The sequence below is a fragment of the Lissotriton vulgaris genome, chromosome 3_1 (assembly GCF_964263255.1).
Source record: "Lissotriton vulgaris chromosome 3_1, aLisVul1.2, whole genome shotgun sequence".
Lineage (NCBI taxonomy): Eukaryota > Metazoa > Chordata > Amphibia > Caudata > Salamandridae > Lissotriton > Lissotriton vulgaris.
This window is the reverse complement of record NC_141689.1, coordinates 1,332,736,819-1,332,755,471: the sequence shown is the minus strand read 5'-3', so window position 1 is coordinate 1,332,755,471 and position 18,653 is coordinate 1,332,736,819. Positions and strand designations below refer to the sequence as shown.

At 45.2% G+C, this 18,653-nt stretch overlaps 1 protein-coding gene across 6 annotated transcripts in view; it reads right to left on the bottom strand.

Annotated features, from left to right (window-relative positions):
• The window catches only part of NRG1 (neuregulin 1), a 1,782,260-nt gene that overhangs the window by 740,788 nt on the left and 1,022,819 nt on the right, over positions 1-18,653 (bottom strand). For all 6 annotated transcript variants that reach the window (XM_086961809.1, XM_086961808.1, XM_086961805.1 and 3 more), the window contains one exon: positions 12,427-12,556. In XM_086961809.1, coding sequence (XP_086817935.1) covers positions 12,427-12,556 — 130 coding nt within the window. The remainder of the gene's footprint in view (positions 1-12,426; positions 12,557-18,653) is intronic.

Below are 18,653 nucleotides of genomic sequence, written 5' to 3'. Positions count from 1 at the left end.
ACATCTGACCATGTAATGCCAATGTGAGAATGGATGTCAGTGATCCAGCCGTGATGTCCATCGGAGAGTGGTATTAATAAAGTGCAGTGCTCGAGTGACAGTGAGAAAATAAATGAATAAATAAAATAGACTACACAGACGCCGCAAAGTGTTCAAACAGCGGTCCATGTGTCAGAGGTTAAAAACACGCCGAGTAGTAAGACTACCCCGTGGCGCTGTGCAGGACGGTCGACATGTTTCAGCCTATGGGGTATTTGCCCCGGCTTTCTTCAGGACCATAGAATGGCTACTGCAACTGTAAATGATGTGTGGGGTGAAAAAACCAGAAATGTACTAAGAAGAAAGTTGCATATCTACCAGGAACCTTCACATTTGAATGCCCACTGGAAGGAGAGAAGAACATCTTCTTCCTAGAAAACAAAAATGTTTTACAAAAACACTATATTACACACATACGGACTTTTGAATGTGGGTCAGCTCACGGTTGAACAGTTGGGGAACTATCACACGTCTGTTGGGTTGTTGTGTAGAGCAATTGGCTTGGATACTGTAGAGTTATGTGCTTACTGTGTCCCTTTTTTCTACACTGTAGAGCGGGGCCTCATACTCCCGAGCGTTCGCCGGGTGAAGTGAGGTCTTCACCCACACAAAGCTGGGTGAGTAGCACCTTGAGGAAATGCCTCTGGGTGATAAAGCTATTATGCTTTTCATATAACGCTGAATGCAAATCATTCATGCAGGTGTGTTTGTCTGTACGGTCTCTGTGTACCTATGCTGATGTATGTGTGTAATATAGTGTTTTTGTAAAACATTTTTGTTTTCTAGGAAGAAGATGTTCTTCTCTCCTTCCAGTGGGCATTCAAATGTGAAGGTTCCTGGTAGATATGTAACTTTCTTCTTAGTACATTTCTGGTTTTTTCACCCCACACATCATTTACAGTTGCAGTAGCCATTCTATGGTCCTGAAGAAAGCCGGGGCAAATACCCCATAGGCTGAAACATGTTGACCGTCCTGCACAGCGCCACGGGGTAGTCTTACTACTCGACGTGTTTTTAACCTCTGACACATGGACCGCTGTTTGAACACTTTGCGGCGGCTGTGTAGTGTATTTTATTTATTCATTTATTTTCTCACTGTCACTCGAGCACTGCACTTTATTAATACCACTCTCCGATGGACATCACGGCTAGATCACTGACATCCATTCTCACATCGGCATTACATGGTCAGATGTGATATGGAATGATCAGCAATATCCCACATGACGTGAACTCCACAATAAGGGTGGTCTGATGGGATTTCTCTAGCCTTGGTTTGTTTTCAACGGCATGCGTTCATACATGCATCCACTGTTGCACTTTTGCCAGTACAGCTACACACCCTTTCCAGACCTGGTCTGCTCTGTTGTGTATTTTGTATTGAGTCACTAGACAGATCCAAATCCCCTGGCCTAGACAGTCTCACGGGTGCCTTTTATAAAGCGTTCAAAGGCATTATCATACCCCCTCCTAGAGGTCTACACTGAGACTCCAGATAAAAGATCCCTTCCATCTACGATGAGAGAAGCAGCGATCTCCCTACTCCTTAAACCCAACTCTGTGTGTCTCCTATAGGCCTTTATCTTTAATCAATTTTGACAACAAAATATTAGCTAAAGCAATGGCTAATAGGCTCTCGCTGTTGCTGGAACAAATTATATCCCCTATCCAAACTGGGTATATATATCCCATAGATCTACCTCGTTTAACTTGAGTACTGTTTTTTAAATTTTGAATTTAATCTCCTGTGATGTACTGGATGTGGTTGCTTTTCTTGATGCGGAGAAGGCCTTTGATTCTTTGGAATAGCTTTCCTTTATGTTACCCTACAGAGACTTGGCATCCCTCCCCAACTCATTGCTTTGGTCTCCCTTTTATATTCTGCACCCAATGCCCGCATACGGGTCAATGGCTCGTTATCAGACTCTTTCACAGTAACAAGAGGCACCAGGCAAGGGTCTCCTCTCTCACCTTTATTGTGCATCATTGCTATGGTCCTTCTGGCTCGCCTTTTACAAGAGAAACTCCTACACTGGGGTCTTCATTTTAGACCCGACCACTCCTTATTTCAATGTATGCAGATGACATCCTATTAGTTGTCAAAAACACCTCAGAAAACTTAGACCCTCTCATTCGTGGGATTATACATTTTGGCTGCCTTTCAGGCCTACAAATCTGAACTTTTCTCTCTCACAGACATACTAGCCCCCCTGAAGCGATTACTCTCTCACATGGTGCACTAACTCCACTAAATATTTGAGCATAGTCCTACACACAGACACAGAACAGGTTGTTCATCTCAATTAGGGCCCAGCCATTGACAAACTAACTGAACAGATAGAACATTGGATACGACTTCCCGAATCCATGGCGGACGGATTGCCATTATTAAAATGGTAGTCCTTCCCTATTTTCTTTATTTCTAAAATATACCTGTACCTTTGGCAGCCTCCTTTATTGCATCCCTATGCGGGTTATTACCTCGCCTGATCTGGGCTGGACGTAGACACCGAGTCGCTTGGGACACCCTTGTCATCCTGTATGAATGCGGTGGTTTCGAAGTCCCTGATTTTCATGTCTATTTTTTCGTCACACAGTCTCAGTTTGCCCACCATTGGTATCACCCTGATGCCCGTTTGCCATATGCTAAACCAGAGCGTGTCCTAGCGGATCCCACTCCTTTAGCCGTCTTATTACCACAAGGCCTCAAACTGGATCCAACAGATATACAGACCCTACCCACAACATGCTGGGACCTTCGAAAATTTAGCGGGTATTGGGATTGAACCTTCAATATTCCCCAGCAGCCCACTGTTTCTCAACCCCTGGCTAACATTAACTCTTGAAAAACTAGTGCAGCACACACTGACCAAGTATGATCTCCACACATTTAGTACCTTATTCTTGGAATGTCATGTAATATCCCTCCAGGGTCCATGGCCTGTTGGGGGCCATGGACCCCAACCTCTCCGATGCCACACATATGGATCAATTTGTCTTCCGCCGACTAGCTGGTAAGATGCGCTCTCGATTCCCCTCTTATCCACTGGCACTTGAGGAGTTTACACCTCTTACATTACTAATTACAGATCCAGAGGGAGGACATTTAGTCTCTAGGCTTCATCGCGCCTGTATGCCTCTTAAACGTACCCAGGATGGCAAGGTCCAACAACGCTGGGAACAAGACCTCCACCACATTCTCACCAACAGAGATTGGAATTACTGCTGTACGCAAACTAAATTGGTTATCTCCCAATCACTGTCATACATTACACCACTTACGATTCCTACACAGAACCTTCACTACGGCTGCCAGCCTGTCCAAAATAGATCCCTCCAGGTCCTCCCTCTGCCCTAAATGCAAAGCACCAGAAGCTGGCTTCACACACACGACATGGACCTGCCCCATCATCGCTACTATTGGACAGCGGTCTTCAAGATATTATCCCATATGACTTTACTGACCCTTGAACCCTCTACCCTCCTGGCACACCTGGGTAGTGTTTCATCCCTTCCTAAAAATCTTTGCTGGTTCTCAGCCATTGCTTTGCTATTAGCTAAGAGAGAGACTGCCCTTCGTTGGGGCAATACATTACGACCCACTACTACAGCTAGGCTCCGGAGTATGACATACTGAGATTTAACCAGCGAAGTTTATGCCCAATTACAACGCCCCTCCTCCAGACCCAAAAACGTTTGCCAACCGCTTTGCAACTATTTACAAAACCTAGAATCAGACCTTTCAAATACATCCCCTCAATCGCCTACCAACAAGGCTCCCCTGTGTACCACTAGCCAAGACACTGTTGACTGAGGTACACCCCCTGACTCCCATCATCCCCCTCCAGACATCATTGCTTCATTGCAGAATATTTATTTTCAAATTTACATGATGCCGGGTCCTCCATAATGTCTTTTAATAGTATGTTAAAACATGCTAGTATTATTAATGCTTATATATTGATGTCTGTAATGTCCGGTCATCTGTTATCTGAAAATAATAAAGTGTTAAAAAAATATATATGTGGCTTGTGAAGCCTTATGACATTGACTGGAAGAATGCAGGATTATCAGAGACTCTAAAGCTGGATCCGTACGAGTGAATTAGGAACCCACTGAGAAACAAAATACTGCAAAGGTTTAAATCTTTTAAACTTTCTGAAATTATTATTTAAATTAATAATATACGATTACTAATACCGGTCTGATTATTACATGCAAGTATTGCATAACATATTTAAAACCTTATGGAAAAACTTTCACAACATAACAAGATTGAGTGAATGTAACTGGCCTATCATGATTTTGAAAGAGAACCATTATTATTGTGGTCTGGTAGTTATTATTTAATGTCAAAAGTAAGATCTCAAGCTTATAGAAATATAGGAACAGAGACCTTTTGCTAAATGTATAAGACGGTTAATATCATATTCAGACAGTAGTTTGGTTTTACTCTTTTAAGGCATATTACAAAATAAACATACTTTTAGATTGGATAATCACAAAACATTGTAAAGCCACTGGTGAAAAGACCATAGGAATGTGGTATAATGTATACCAGTCAAAAAATCTGGAAGTGTTTAATCTTTGCTGCAAAGCAGGAAATTCAGTGGGTGGAGGAGCGGAGGGGGAGCATGACGGCCGGAAGCTAACTGCCGTGACGGAGCTCCTCCCATTCTGTGTGTGGCGCCTCACTCCGCCAGCTCGCTTATGGGTTAGCGGGGTCTGGTGTTTCCCATAGTGGAGATTTCTCACCGGTTGCATGGTCGCCTGGAATCTGGAGCTGGCCATATGGAGACACTAATTAGGAGCGGGTAATTTCTCCTCTCCGATGTCGACCGGCGCCTTGAGGTAGGAAGCGCAGTTGCGGTTGCAGCGGCGGTCCATCAACCCTCCGTTCGAGGGGGCTGAGCTTTGGGCGTGTGCTTGCCCGAGACATTTGGACATCTCCCAAAGTTATGCTTGGCACCGAAGGAGGGAGGGGGGCGTGAGTGGGGTCTTTTTTCTTTTCTTTCTCTTCCTGGACCCTGATTGCCTTATAGTTTGCTGACAGCCTCCAGCTGACAGCTGGGTTGTCCGTATTGATTGGCAGCGTCTAGCTCTACAGTCAGGGGCCTGGGGGAGTGTGGACTCTCCAGCAACATTTTTTGACACAGTATTTACGGGCAGAGGGCCCGTGGAAGGTGGAACAGATCGACACTGGGTAGTGGAAATAGCAGAGGCGGATGGTGACCAGAGGGGGAAGTACGCCCTCAGAACCTGCCTGGTTTCGAGAGTTGGGCGCTGTTAAACCCTGGAGGAGTAACCCTGGGAGGCTGATTCAAAACATAGGCCGGAAGATAACTTATTCATTGGGCACAGTAAGCCCGATCCTTGGTGAAGTACATGTGACTGGGTGCCTCCAAAGAAGCGGGGGCTGCTATTATGACCCTGTTACCTTTATTTTGGAGACTTCTGCGCTGCTCAGTGGGGCAAGTCTTGGCCAGAAGGGTGGAGTAGGAGGCCTTTGCAGTGACGCATTGCATACCGCGTCCTACACCCCTACAGTGTTGACTTATCACTCAGTGATCTCCAACAGCGGTGGGGTGTGGGAGCATTGTATGGAGACAAATAGCCAGTGTAACGGTAGCCCATATCCTGGCTTCCCCCAGATAACCTAGACAAGCCAGGGCCCTTGGTGTCTGAGTCTTTCCCTGCGGACAGCAGGTATACTCTCCGTAATGAGGCCTCCAATATAGTGCCAGGTCCCTCAAAACCTTCAATTTCCCCTCCGGTGACCCTTATTAAAGCTATATCACAGAAAAGGAAAGCGAAGGGGAAGGGAGACCATAGTGGATCAGACACCCAGCCGGGAAAAGGAAGGGGCAAGAAAAAGGCAAAGGGTGGGGCACCAGTCTCACTAAGAGTCACTCCATCGATGAAATCTTACTATAAGGTTCTCTTAGCCAGTGCCTTAAGTAGGACAAAAGAGACAAAAGAGATGGCTGTGGCGAGGGCCACAACAAGTCCAGTAATTGAAGCTACAGAAGCTGTTTGGGATGGGGCTCTTATAGAGAAGTCACCGAATATCAATTCTTCATCTACACAAACTCAGTCTTGCCCATCTCCACAGTTGTCTCCATCCCCTACAATCAATATGCTCGAAATGGTGCATCCGGCAGTGGACATTTCTAATAGTTTCTCGGCTTTGGATATTCAAGATACAGAGCAGGTGGACCAGATTAATCTGGGGAGTCCAAAGAAGGAAATATCAAGATATAAAGAGGCAGTCTATATTGGTGCCTCCCTGGACACTACAATATCCACAATATCCACATTGTCTACCCGGCAACCCTGGCAGATATTCTGTTGGGACTAAGGGATGACATAGGGAGACGGTTCACCACATCAGAGTCTAATCAGACGGCCACTCAGGCCTCCTGCGAGGCACTGGCCCGAAAAGTGGAAGAAGTCTCACTAAGGACGGATGCCCTAGAAGTGGAAATGCCTAAGATTAAAGAAGCCCTTTCTACATCCGCAGTTAACATCGATATGCTGGTCCAGCAGAACCGGGAGATCAGAGACGACCTTGAAAGACTCGAAAATCACTCGAGGAAAAATAACTTAAAATTCTTGAATGTCCCTGAGGACCTTGAAAGGACTGACATCAAGGCATTTATTGTTGCAGTGCTTAAAACGACAATCTTAAAGGACTCTCCAGATACAGACCAAGATGTCCTTTTCCACACCATTTTCCTTTACAATCCGCTCCGATGTTTCACATATCACAGCATTAAAGCAATGGGAAATGGGCAAGAGATTGGCAACTTTTAATACCCTCGGGGCACGCGCTCAGTTGAAATTTCCTGCTTCACTCCGGGTAATGTGGAACAACCACATGTATAACATCCGGCACATAGAGGAAGCAGACAGTTTGATTGAAAAAATAAGAGCAGGCAATAAAGGGGCGAATGGAGAAGGGATGCAAGTAGTTGGGGCCGCAGGGAAGGGGTGAGTGATATAGCTATTTGGAGAACCTAATAGGGTAACTAACAGTTAGATACTTAGTGCGCTATATACTGGCTCTAGGTAACAACCGCTACAGACAATTGATCTATATTATTTTTTCTTTCACACACTATCTTATGACCATACACAGGATGGGGGGGGGGGGGGGGGGGAGGATCCGTCTAAGAGCGTAATGCTCAGGAAGGAAAGGAGGGTTCCCCAGGGAGGGGAAGAGGGTTTGGGGTTGCAAAGGGAGGGGGGGGGGGGAGGGTGCAGGGGGAAAAAAGAAAAAAATGTGTTCTCATCTTATAGGTAAACAATTAAACAGTATAGTGTAGAAGGCCGTATGGACATAGGGGCAAGAAGGAGGGGTTGGAAAATACTTTATGACCCATAATAGTTGTATTAGGAGACGTAGGTTCATCTTTAAATATTTAGAGCAATCTGCTGCTAAAGTAATTTTACTTCAGGAAACTCACTTGAGCTCCTGCGAGAGTAAAGAGGTCTTCAGGAAACTTAAATGGATCGGAGCCTTCTGCTGTTCTGAGCAGTCTCTCGCAGCCCAGCCCACACGCAATACCTTGCCCGTATGCAGGATTCAGAGGACTTCTCGCCCTGCTGCCCGAAAATAGACGCCAGACTGCCCCTGAATTAACCACAGAGGCCTCTACACTATCCCAATTAATTATCTACACAACAGAACTAACTCAGCACGCCCTGATCTAGACAACCAAGTCCTGATGACGATCCAAACTAATATGGATCGAAACGCCGTCGACCTAACAGCTCATTAACAGGCGTACTCCTTCATTGTGGCTCTACATCAAATTGAAAGAACTCTTACAAACTGTGATATCACGTTGTCACAATTTTTGAGCCACTCACTGTAAATTACTTGCACCATGTCTGTCCACAGTGCGCCGTCCTCGCTGTTCACTTCTGCACTTGCGTCGCCACTTTCACCACAGACACTTTTTTATGCACCAAGTATTGTATGGTTGTCACTAATTCATTTTATGCAGTGATGCTTCTAACTGTATATTTTCTGACCATGAACTTGTGATTTAATATAAGATGATTAACTTCTTTTTTCAAAAACAACAAGTGTTTTCCTTCTTTCTTCATGAGTAATGCTGTATGCATGCATAATTAATTGCCTACATATTCTTACCTGTCAGGACATTTTTTCTTTATGCACCGTTCTGAGCAGTCGACGGCAAATAACGGAGTAGCAATCTTAATCAAGGCTGGCATTGGAGTCTCTATAAGGTCATTTACAACAGACCAGTCAGGAAGATGGGTTCAAGCACAGGCCAATTTTAGTGGAAAGGTCATGACTGTTGTGTCTTACTATGGGCCAAATATAGACGATCCAGCCTGCCTGCAGAAGGTACAGTTTAACCTTGCCGAAGTTAGCACCCCGATGATTATTGGTGGAGATTTCAATATCCTTCTCGATCCCCGGCAAGACCGCTCTAACTATCGCCAGGTAGTTACCACTCCGAGATCCCGCCGTGCCATGGTGAATATGATCCATGAACTTGGTTTAATTGACACCTGGAGAGTTAAGAGCGGCTCGGCGCCAGGTTTTACGCACTTTAGTAAAAAACACGGGCATGCCTCAAGAATGGATTACATCTTGATGGATAGAGTCTGTCTAGAGGCTTTGCTGGATATTAAAATCTTACCTAGTATCCTGTCCGATCATGCCCCCATTTTTTCTCAATCAACACAGTTAGGGCTAGGACCACAATAACCCGCAGGTGGATCTTAAAAAGGGCAGTTTTAAACGATCAGGTAATTGTCACAGCAGTTAGCGTCTCCTACACTAATTATTTTTCTGATAATATAGGTTCAGCCCCGCTTGAATTTGTTTGGGACGCCAATAAGGCTCATATCCGAGGTCAAGTCCCTAGTTTATCTAGTTCCAGCAATAGGAAGGAGGCGGCCAAATTTAAGACAATAGAAGATAAAATCTCATCCTTGGAAGCCTTGAGATTAAGTGCTCAAATGGATGATGTGTCACAGGTCTTGGCTGAAATAGACCGCCTACCCCAAGAATATCGAGGTCTACTTGACCAGAAAGTTAAAGCTCAGTGGGCTGCATACTCCATCGAAAACTATGAGTATGGCGAGAGGGCTGGGGCAGTATTGGCAGGTAAGATTAGAGCGGATCGGGTCAGGAACAATGGTAACAGGCTAATCATTGATGAGCAGGGAACCATATCTTGCCATCAGAAGGATATGGAAAAACGTTTTTTCTCCCTCTTCTCGGAATTATATCAAGAAGAGGCTTCTCCAGGTTCCGTTAACACTCTGCGGTGGCTGGAAAGCAAGGCCCTTCCTGGCCTGGCAGAGGATGGTCGTAACATGCTTAATAGCCGCTTTACAGAGGAAGAAATTAAACTACATATAAAAAAAATAAAAAATAATAAAGCAGCAGGGCCGGATGCTCTTCCAGGCGAAGTCTATAAAGCGCTCCGGGACCTCCTGGTGCCAAGACTCTGTGAATTATTTAATTACGTCTATAGTCCTCAAGGCAGAATTCCGCCGTCTTAGAAAGAGTCTACTATCGTGTTAATTTTAAAAACAGGGAAGGATCCCTTTAAGGCAGACTCTTATAGACCAATCTCCCTGCTAAACGCGGACTATAAGAAATTTACCAGTGTTTTGGCAGGGAGATTGGCCAAGTTGGTCCCGTTTTTTATTAATCCGGACCAGAAGGGTTTCATCCCCGGGAGATATATTCATGAGTTAACCTTACAGCTGATCGGTAGTATCGATCTTGCGGTGGCACGGTCGGAGCCGTTAGTGGTGGCAGCTTATGACGCCGCGAACGCTTTTGACCGTGTCAACTGGGGATTTCTGTGGAATGTTCTTACCACTATGGGGTTCGGAGCAACTTTTATTCAAACCTTGAGAGGATGCCCTGAGAGAGCCTCGGCGGCGATTCTATTGAACGGTTTTCTGTCACCCCGCTTTAATATTGGGAGGGGAACAAGGCAGGGGTGCCCCATCTCGCCCCTCTTGTTCGATCTCTATATTGAGCCTCTGGCACAAGCATTGAGGTTGGGTGATCAAATTACACCCATCAGAATAAAGGACTATTGTTGCCAGCTGGCTTTATATGCAGATGATTTGTTGGTTTACACCAGCAACCCGGCAGAGGTCTTCCCCAGAGTTGAGGAGATTATGGCAGATTACGGTCGATACTCTGGCTATTTGATGAACAGCACAAAAACAGAAATAATGTGCTGGGGAGTTGACCACTGGGAGGGAGCCCAAAGTAGCCAGTTTAGGTACTTGGGCGTATTAATTACATCTGACCTTAATAACATAGTGAAGGTTAATTTGAAAAAGGTGGCCAAACACATTGATCATATATTTTCAAGATGGCAAAATCTTCCGTTAACAATATATGGCCATGTCAACTTGGTCAAAATGGTCATCTTGCCCAAACTGACCTATCTATTTAACACGATACCCTTAACCTTCCATAATAAAATCGGAGGAAAGATTCAGGGGAAGATAGGCAGTTTTAAATAAGAACGCCCGGTTATCTTGGAAAAAACTGAAAAGAAGACTGATAAAGGGGGGTCTGGCGCTTCCAGATGTTCTGTGGTATGCCTTTGCCTTTCAGCTAAAAAATATTCGAACCCTTCTAATTAGCCCGGATGATTCTCATTGGGGGCGGTTATTGAATGTAAAGCTAGATCAGGAGGGGGGTGGCCCTGGATTTTTGTCTAAATTTGGCGCACCAAGATTTTACAAAAAGGTCCGCCTAAAGGTACTAAAATCTGCCTTGATACTTTGGAATAGAGTGAAGGGATGCTGGGGCATAAAATATTATTCGGATTTCGCCCCTATATGGGATTCCCCTGGCACACCGCTATGTCTCCCGGACAGTCTGTCTCTTTCAGTTAGGAGAGCAGGAATAGTAATCTGTTCAGACCTAGTGTCATCTGAGGGGGTACTTCCTTGGGAGATCCTGCGGTCTAGGATAGGGGATTCCTTTTCAAGATTTAAATATATTCAACTCTGTTCATGGTATTCGGCTGAGAAAGACAACATTGGTGAAAACTAGGACATTGAGTTGGCGCTCCAGTCCCCGAGTGGCAGGAAGAAGGAAGTGGGACTCTGGTATAGGGAACTGATTGAGGCGGATAAAATTCTAGCCCGCCCGTTACATCTTGTTTGGAGACTCTCTGTCCTGGAGGCCCTCTCGGCTTACCTATACAATATATCTCTTCAATATTTGTATAGATTTGTCAAGTCTGCTTCCCTTAAAAAGAACCACTACTACGTCATAAATAGGCTCTATTACACTCCAAAACAAATTGCAAAATGTGTTAGTCCATCTCCTTTGTGCCCTAGATGTGAAATGCCAGAGGCTGATAATATCCATGTTTTTTATGAATGCCCTATGATTGGCCCCTTCTGGGCCAATGTGGAGATGACATTGGAGAGTGTTTTTAAGATGAAGCTTAGTTTGAATGTTGTAAGGGTTTTTTTTGGTCTGGATATCGATCTTATTGGTGGGCTAAGGGGGACACAGATGGCTTTATTTTTCACCCTAATTCTTATTGCACGCAGAGAAATCTGTAAGGTATGGAAGGATGCTACCCCTCCCTTGCATGAAAATTGGCTTCAATCTGTTCTGAGAACCACACGTTTTGAAACTGGTACACCACATAATAGGAACATCATGGTTTGGCGACCTTTGATGGAATGGGCTATAGAAATGAGTCTGGTAACAAACCCCGAAATTGTCCAATGATTACACCTGTCCCCAGAATAAAGGGGTAGCCGGGTGGGCTCCGGGTACAACAAGAACTTCAACCCTGGGTGCCCAGGATGGAATGGGGTTGCGTGTGTTCATTTGTACGTGCCAAAGGTGAGATGAGGAAAAAGAAAAAAAAAGAAGAAAAAAATTTAAAAAAAATCTTTGCTGCAAAGCTCTGGTCTAATTAAACCTAAGGCAGATGTAGTGCATCAGCATGATATGAACACATAACAAAGCCCGAATTACAAAGCCACACGGCCAATGGGAAATTTCTAAAGGAAACCTCCTTGTCAGTAAACAAAAATGGTGATTGAGGATGAGGCAAATAAATTAGCCTACAATAAAATGGTGCATAATTTAACTGAGAATACATAGAGGAATGATGTTAAAAACACTGTTTTCCACAAATAAATAAATACAGTTGATCTAGCAGAAAGTTGTGCTTATTCACAGAATATTGTTACTACTCGTGTGAATATCTTATTTGACATTGTAGATGCATTTTTTCGTATATGTACAGTTTACACTTTTTTGGTGCGGAGGTGACTTGACAAACTGGGCCACTAGATACATGGAAAACATGCATTCACAAAATAGTCCAGTGAGGTATTTCTTACTTGCACACATATTTTGTACTGCTCGTAATGTCCTTGAGAACATAGCACTCTCCTCCATTGACGCAGTAACTTCTCTGATTCTTATTACATCTTATAAGGTGACCCGTTCCAATGGTGGGAGTAGTTGTAACTGTAATGAAAGACACAATCATGTTACAATGTTACCAGCATCTGTCATTGCAATTATAACGATAAAGTAGTATTTTTATACATTCTAATAACAGTACCAGACAATAAAAAACAAGCATTTACAATGCAACGGTTTCGCCTTTGTAAAAGTTAGAGCTATTGTCATTGTAAATGACAATTTTTTTTATTTATGTGTTGGTTTTGAAAACAGATAAATAAATGGCATTGTCATTTACAATGCCAATAGCTTAATCTTTCGCAAATGTGAGACCTATTGCATTTGCACCCACACGCACACACACACACACACAGAGCCACCCACACAGAGCCACCCACACACACACAGAGCCACCCACACAGGAGTGAGGGCGGAGGGATGGAGGGAGAGAGCAGCGTGAATCTCTCCGAATCTAATGAAAGCCCTTCCTAAGCCTGATGTATTGCACCTGGCAGTCACTTGGTCTGCTCTAGCTATTGAATAATTGAAAGGGTCTGATCGGGGGGAGGGGGGACCTTCCCGAGGAAGTGTCTCTACACATGTACATTTCCAGGCGGACCTGCTCGGCTCCCCCTCTCTGGAGCAGCTTTAAGTGTTCCACTCTTGGTTGTGTGTCTTTCCTTCCCTTGTTTATTCGTTTCCTGTCCCTTGCGCTCTTTCTATGGCGGGCGTTTTTGCGGCGGTGGGAGGCGCTGTCTCTTCTGGTGACCAGAGAGAGCAGACACGAGGGGCACAGATTGAGCGAGGAAAGAGGAGGGGTGAGAGGAAAAGAGATGGCAGGAGGGGAGAGAGAGTGAGAGAACGAGAGAAACCGAAACTGTAAGAGGGAAGAAAGAAAGCTGAGAGGGAAAGATGTGGAGAAAGCACAAGAGAGAGGGAGAGAGAGAGAGAGAGAGAGAGGGAAAGGGGACGGAGTAAAGGGGTAGCGGCGGGTCATGGAATGAGCCGAGAGGGCAAGAGGTACATTTGGAAGAGGAAAGCAAAAGAAAGATAGGGCGAGTACAATGTATCAATGGAGGATGTGAGAGGATGGGAGGGAGAAAGGAAAGGAGGGGGCATCCGAAGTGGAGAGGAGTGTGTGAGGACAACGGTGAGCGGGCAGGAGGGACGGCGAATGGAGGAGGTTGAGCTGTGTAGGGTGCGAGGAGAAGAAAGAGAGGGAAAGGCAGAGCGGGGAACCAACAAGGAAATATAGGGGAAACGCGAGAGGGGACGGCTGGGGCAGAGGGGTGAGTGAGGGCAGAAGAGAGGGAAGGTAGGGGGACATTTAAAAAAGTGTGAACGGGACTGATGAATTGGGAGGAGCTGGGGAGGGAGTCTTATGGGTGAAAAAGTTGCGAGGGACAGATAGGAAAGAGGACGAGAGAAGAGAGCCAACGGCGGGCAGAGGATGGGGATGGAGTGAAGACAGGCAGGAAAGGATCACCAGGGAAAGAAGAGAGGACCTCGTGACCCGTGATCATTTCCTTATTTCCCCGCACCAGAATTACCATGACCTGCCTGGGATCCTGGTTATTAGGGGACATGAAAGTAACAGCAATTCGGAGTTTTGGAGAAACAACATACGGAAATCGGATTTACTGTGCCGATTTTACGCTTTTGCCCAGGTGCTGCATTGAGACTCTGCGCGCGAGCAGGAGGTGAAACACCGTGGAACTCCAGTGTTGCCTCACACTTCTAACATTTGTATATATTTTCCATATGATGAGCGAGGCAACACATATCTCATTAAAAGTGTCTCGAATCGCTGCACCCATCATATTTAGGAATATTTTCTTGCAGGACAATTTGTGCAAATAGTAATAGAATAAAATAGCCGCTATTTGTCCACAGTAATACAAAATGCTCTATACTGGAAAACAGAAAAATATGATACGATATGGTATAGCCGAAGAGTTTTATTTGTTTTTTAGGTTCGGAAAATACACTTAAATCGGTTGACTAATACATCAATTTATCGGCAATTTTTTTGTGTCAGACTAATGGTTTCAGTCCCTGTTTGTCTTTTGGCTTTGATGGTGGCTATTTTTCTCACCCAGCCCGATTTGTGACGCAGGGGTGAAATAAGCTTCTGGATTTTTTTTTGTATAGAAGGCCGCAAAAAGAAAAACGTTTAAATACTTTATTCTGCTACTAAAAATGGGGAAAATTATAGGAAGCTGCTCTGGAGATTTCGACGTTAATGTTAACGTTGTAATAGCAAAGTAATGACCTTATTGATTTGTTTGTATATGTATGTACTCACGTTTGCCTTGTTTGTGTGTGTCTACTGCCTCAGTTATATACGTTTCATAATACAGTTTTGCAGCCTGTCCGTTCCTGTGATTAACAGGTGTTATTACTCAATTTAAGAATACGCTGAGAGCTGAAAGAACGGCTTTTCAGATACTGCATATTCTCCGAAACTGCATATTACATTTGAAGTTGGGATGTAACCATTTCATAAATGCAAGAAAATCAGTAAAACAACATCTTCTTAAAACTGCACTTTATGTACCAACCTCGGAAGAATGGAAGGTTGAGTTGGCCTTGCTGGGATATCAGCCCGTGACCTGCAGGTCGCAGCAGATGTCAGTGCCAGTTTGACTCAATGAGCCCTCTTGAGAACTCTATGTGGGGGGTGTACTGTGGTGTATACAGTTTGCTTGATCAAGAATCTCACCTAACCTGGATAACTTGCCCTCTCTCTTCCTCGATAATATAGATGGATATATAGTTGAAAATGAAGAGCCATGCTGTTTATTTTGGAGATGTCATGAGCCCTGGGAGGCCCTGCAGCTGCCTCAGAGCGCATGGTTGCCCCTCTCATTAAATGCATCAGAGCTTTGCTTATGTTTATATGTTTAGAACCCGGGTAGACACAGTGACCCGGTCCTGCACTCCACGACCATCCTTGCATGACCCCTGGTTAGGAGTCTTGCAGCAGGGGGGAGGGGGATCGGCTCTGCAGAGACGAGGCCTGTGTTCCCAGGGTCCGGCCTCCGTGGATTTGTGGTTGAAAAGTTCCTTGGTGGCTGGGTTGGTGCTGGTGTAAAAAGTGATTTACACGGGTCCTGGACACTATAGCAACGAGGCACTGAGAGCAAGATCTCCTACATGCACAGTGTCATGTTTACCTGTGTGATTGTACATGTTTTAAATCACTCGCCTCAGATCCTAAAGGTGGTATTGACCTTTTCTTTACAGAAAAAGTACTCATTTGCACCAAAACTCATTTTTTCACTCGCCCGCTTCTTTGTACCCTAGCTAGTTATATTGTTCGTCTAGACTAAATACAAATAAATTAGGATAAACTAAATATGTATTTACTATATTCATTAATATGTAGAAGTTCATTCAGAATGAATGGTCTTTAATACATCTAGGTGCCTTACATTAGTTTTAATAAAATACACAGAGTTGAACTGGGTCACGGAGGCGGCAGCAGACACGATAGATGTCCCCTTTATTTAGCTCTCTGTGTGGGGGTGGTGGTGCCCCTGCGCCCCCTCCACAGGCAGGCTCGTGTGCCCCTTCTGGCGTCTGCCCCTGTTCCCCGGCAGCCCCCTCCACAGGCAGGCTCGTACGCCCCTTCTCCTGGCCATGCCTGAACCGACTCCGCTCCCGGGAAAGTGGCCAGTGATTTATTTGGTTGCATTTTCGATTTCTCTGGTCGGCTCTCCTTTCTCCTCCTTTCAGCAGAGATGTCAGCTGTTATTACTCGGCATCGATCTCTTTGCAAAGTGAGAAGTGAACTAAAATTAATGTCAATTCCACGCCATCTTCTGAACAGTGCATTTGATGTTGGTCATGAAAACCGACCGTGTTTCACATCCTTAAAGCACAGAGCTAGTTCCACTTTGGAAGAGAGTATACATTAGAAAGCAGTATGATTGGGGGAAATGGCTGCGAGATGCAGCATTTAGCCAGCCTTGTTTTAAAACATAAATCGTCTGGAGGAGGGGCGCGCTTCCCAAATTCCCATGAGGTGTTTGAGGCTCTCTCAGAGCTCGTTACAGTTCGGGACTCATATTACACACGTGGTTCTCAATTCGGAGCTGTGAAGTAGAGATGGGGAAAAAGGTGGCTTGAGGTGGAGAAACGGAGAGGTGGAGGGAGCATGGAGTTAGTAAAACACTATGAAAAGTGAGACTTGGAGATCGGGCGAGCCAGTTGAACAGGAGGAGGAAAATATAAGGTGACATATAAAAAAAGCAGAAAGGGAATTCACAGAAACTAGAACCAGAGGTCAGGGGCAAGATGCAGAGAAAAGGCGGGGGAGGAGCTATAGGTAACCTAGTTTGGAGGGGGGAGTGGAGAAGATAGGATGTATTCTCAGAGAGTCATGTCTGAGTTTGGTTAAGGAACACATTGATTGGAAAATACACTTTATTTCAGTGCTGTTATTTTTCACCTTTTAACGACGTTTAAACTGCAGGAAAGCAAGGCTGAGGAAGGAGAGGGGGGTCGAGGGTTTTTATAAAGTTAATGGCTGTGACTCATGGCTCGGAAATCTGCGCGAGGCTGCCAACTGCAATACACGGGCTTATGTGGTCAGTCTGACAGATGGAGCCCGGCCTGCCCTGCGAGGCTGAGCCCCATCCATATCCCGAGTTAAAAAGGCAGCCTGCCTCTCTCAGGGCGCGCAGACCTATCTTGAAAGATAAAAAAGAAAAGTTTCCCTACCATTAATAAAGCGAGCGGGCGAAGGGAGCTTTAAAGCCCGTAATCTTCAAAGAAGGTAATGACACATCAGCGGCTCGCGCTGAATAAACATGCGGCGGGAATCAAAAAGCCCAGTTCTGTCAGTGATGGAGGGAAGATGGCGACTTCCGTGTGGAAACAATGGAGAGGACGGTAGGGGGGGGGGGGGGGGGGGGGGGGGGAGACAATGCTTCAATCTCCACTGAGGGAAATGGAAGAGAGGCGAAGCACAGCAACGCAACAACTTCACAAACGGAGACAGCAGTCCCGCCGGGCTGGTGCCAGTGCGGACCGATGAATGTAAACTCAGCATCCATGCCCCCCTCCCCCACTCTTCTTGGAGCCAAAAGCAGCAACTGAACATATTGATCGTGCTAGCCATTACAGAGGGCTAGCTAGCCGCCCTAAATACATGTTTGTGGGATACCAACACCACTCATTAACAAGTCAGGTCCCGGGCCGCGCTGTAATTCGCTGACGTCACGGGGGTGTCCCGGGCCGGCAGCCAATCGCAGCGCGGCCCGGGACAAAGGGGCGGGGCTTAAAAAAAGCACCAGAAACGCCCCCGAATCGCGTTTTCGTGAGAAAGCGCGATTGACAGCCTCTGTCTCCCAATGGCTAGTCTCCATTTATGGAGCTAGCCAATGAGAGGCAGAGGCGGGGCCGGCATCCATACTGAAGACAATAGTTTTCAAACTGGGAGGGGCACTTCGTGCCCCTCGCCAGGTTCGAAACCTAAAAAGGACTATAAAGGTACTTAAATCATAACAATTTCATTTTAGAGTGCACCGTTATCTTCTTGTAGAAGTCCTTTAACTTCAAAAAGCATCCCTAAAAATTATGGACATTATCATCAGCTCTCAGTTGGTCTTAACCATAGCAACCTTCCTCAGCATTAAGTGTTCGCCTTGTATGATCAATAAAGACCCAAGCTATGATTAAAAAATGTGCTACATCACTGGGATCATAGGCCTGCCCATTAAAATAAATCGTTTTTTTTACCAGCTGTATTTTTATTGGTTAGTGGTTATTTTTATTTAGCTGCTACATGCAAGGAAATACATTTTACGCTGGGTGCATTTACTGCAGGGCACCAACTAATCTGTAGTATTTGCTCCTGCTAGTTAATTTCATTCTGGTGGTGTTAACGAATAGCCGCTGAGCTGAGCCGATAGGGAAATAATCTAAACAGAACAGTAACTGACCAGTGGTGCTGCTTTTTATGCCATGAGGGCAAAACTGAAATGAGTACGGAAAAAGCAAGGCCTCTAGGCCTAGGTACTCAGTTTCTGTTATTTCGTATAGCCTCATACATTAACACAGTAATGCAAACATCTAGCGATTCATAGCAGAAGTACAGACAACCACAGGAGAGTTCCAGGCCTGTGATAAAACAAGCATTTGCAATGCAATAGGT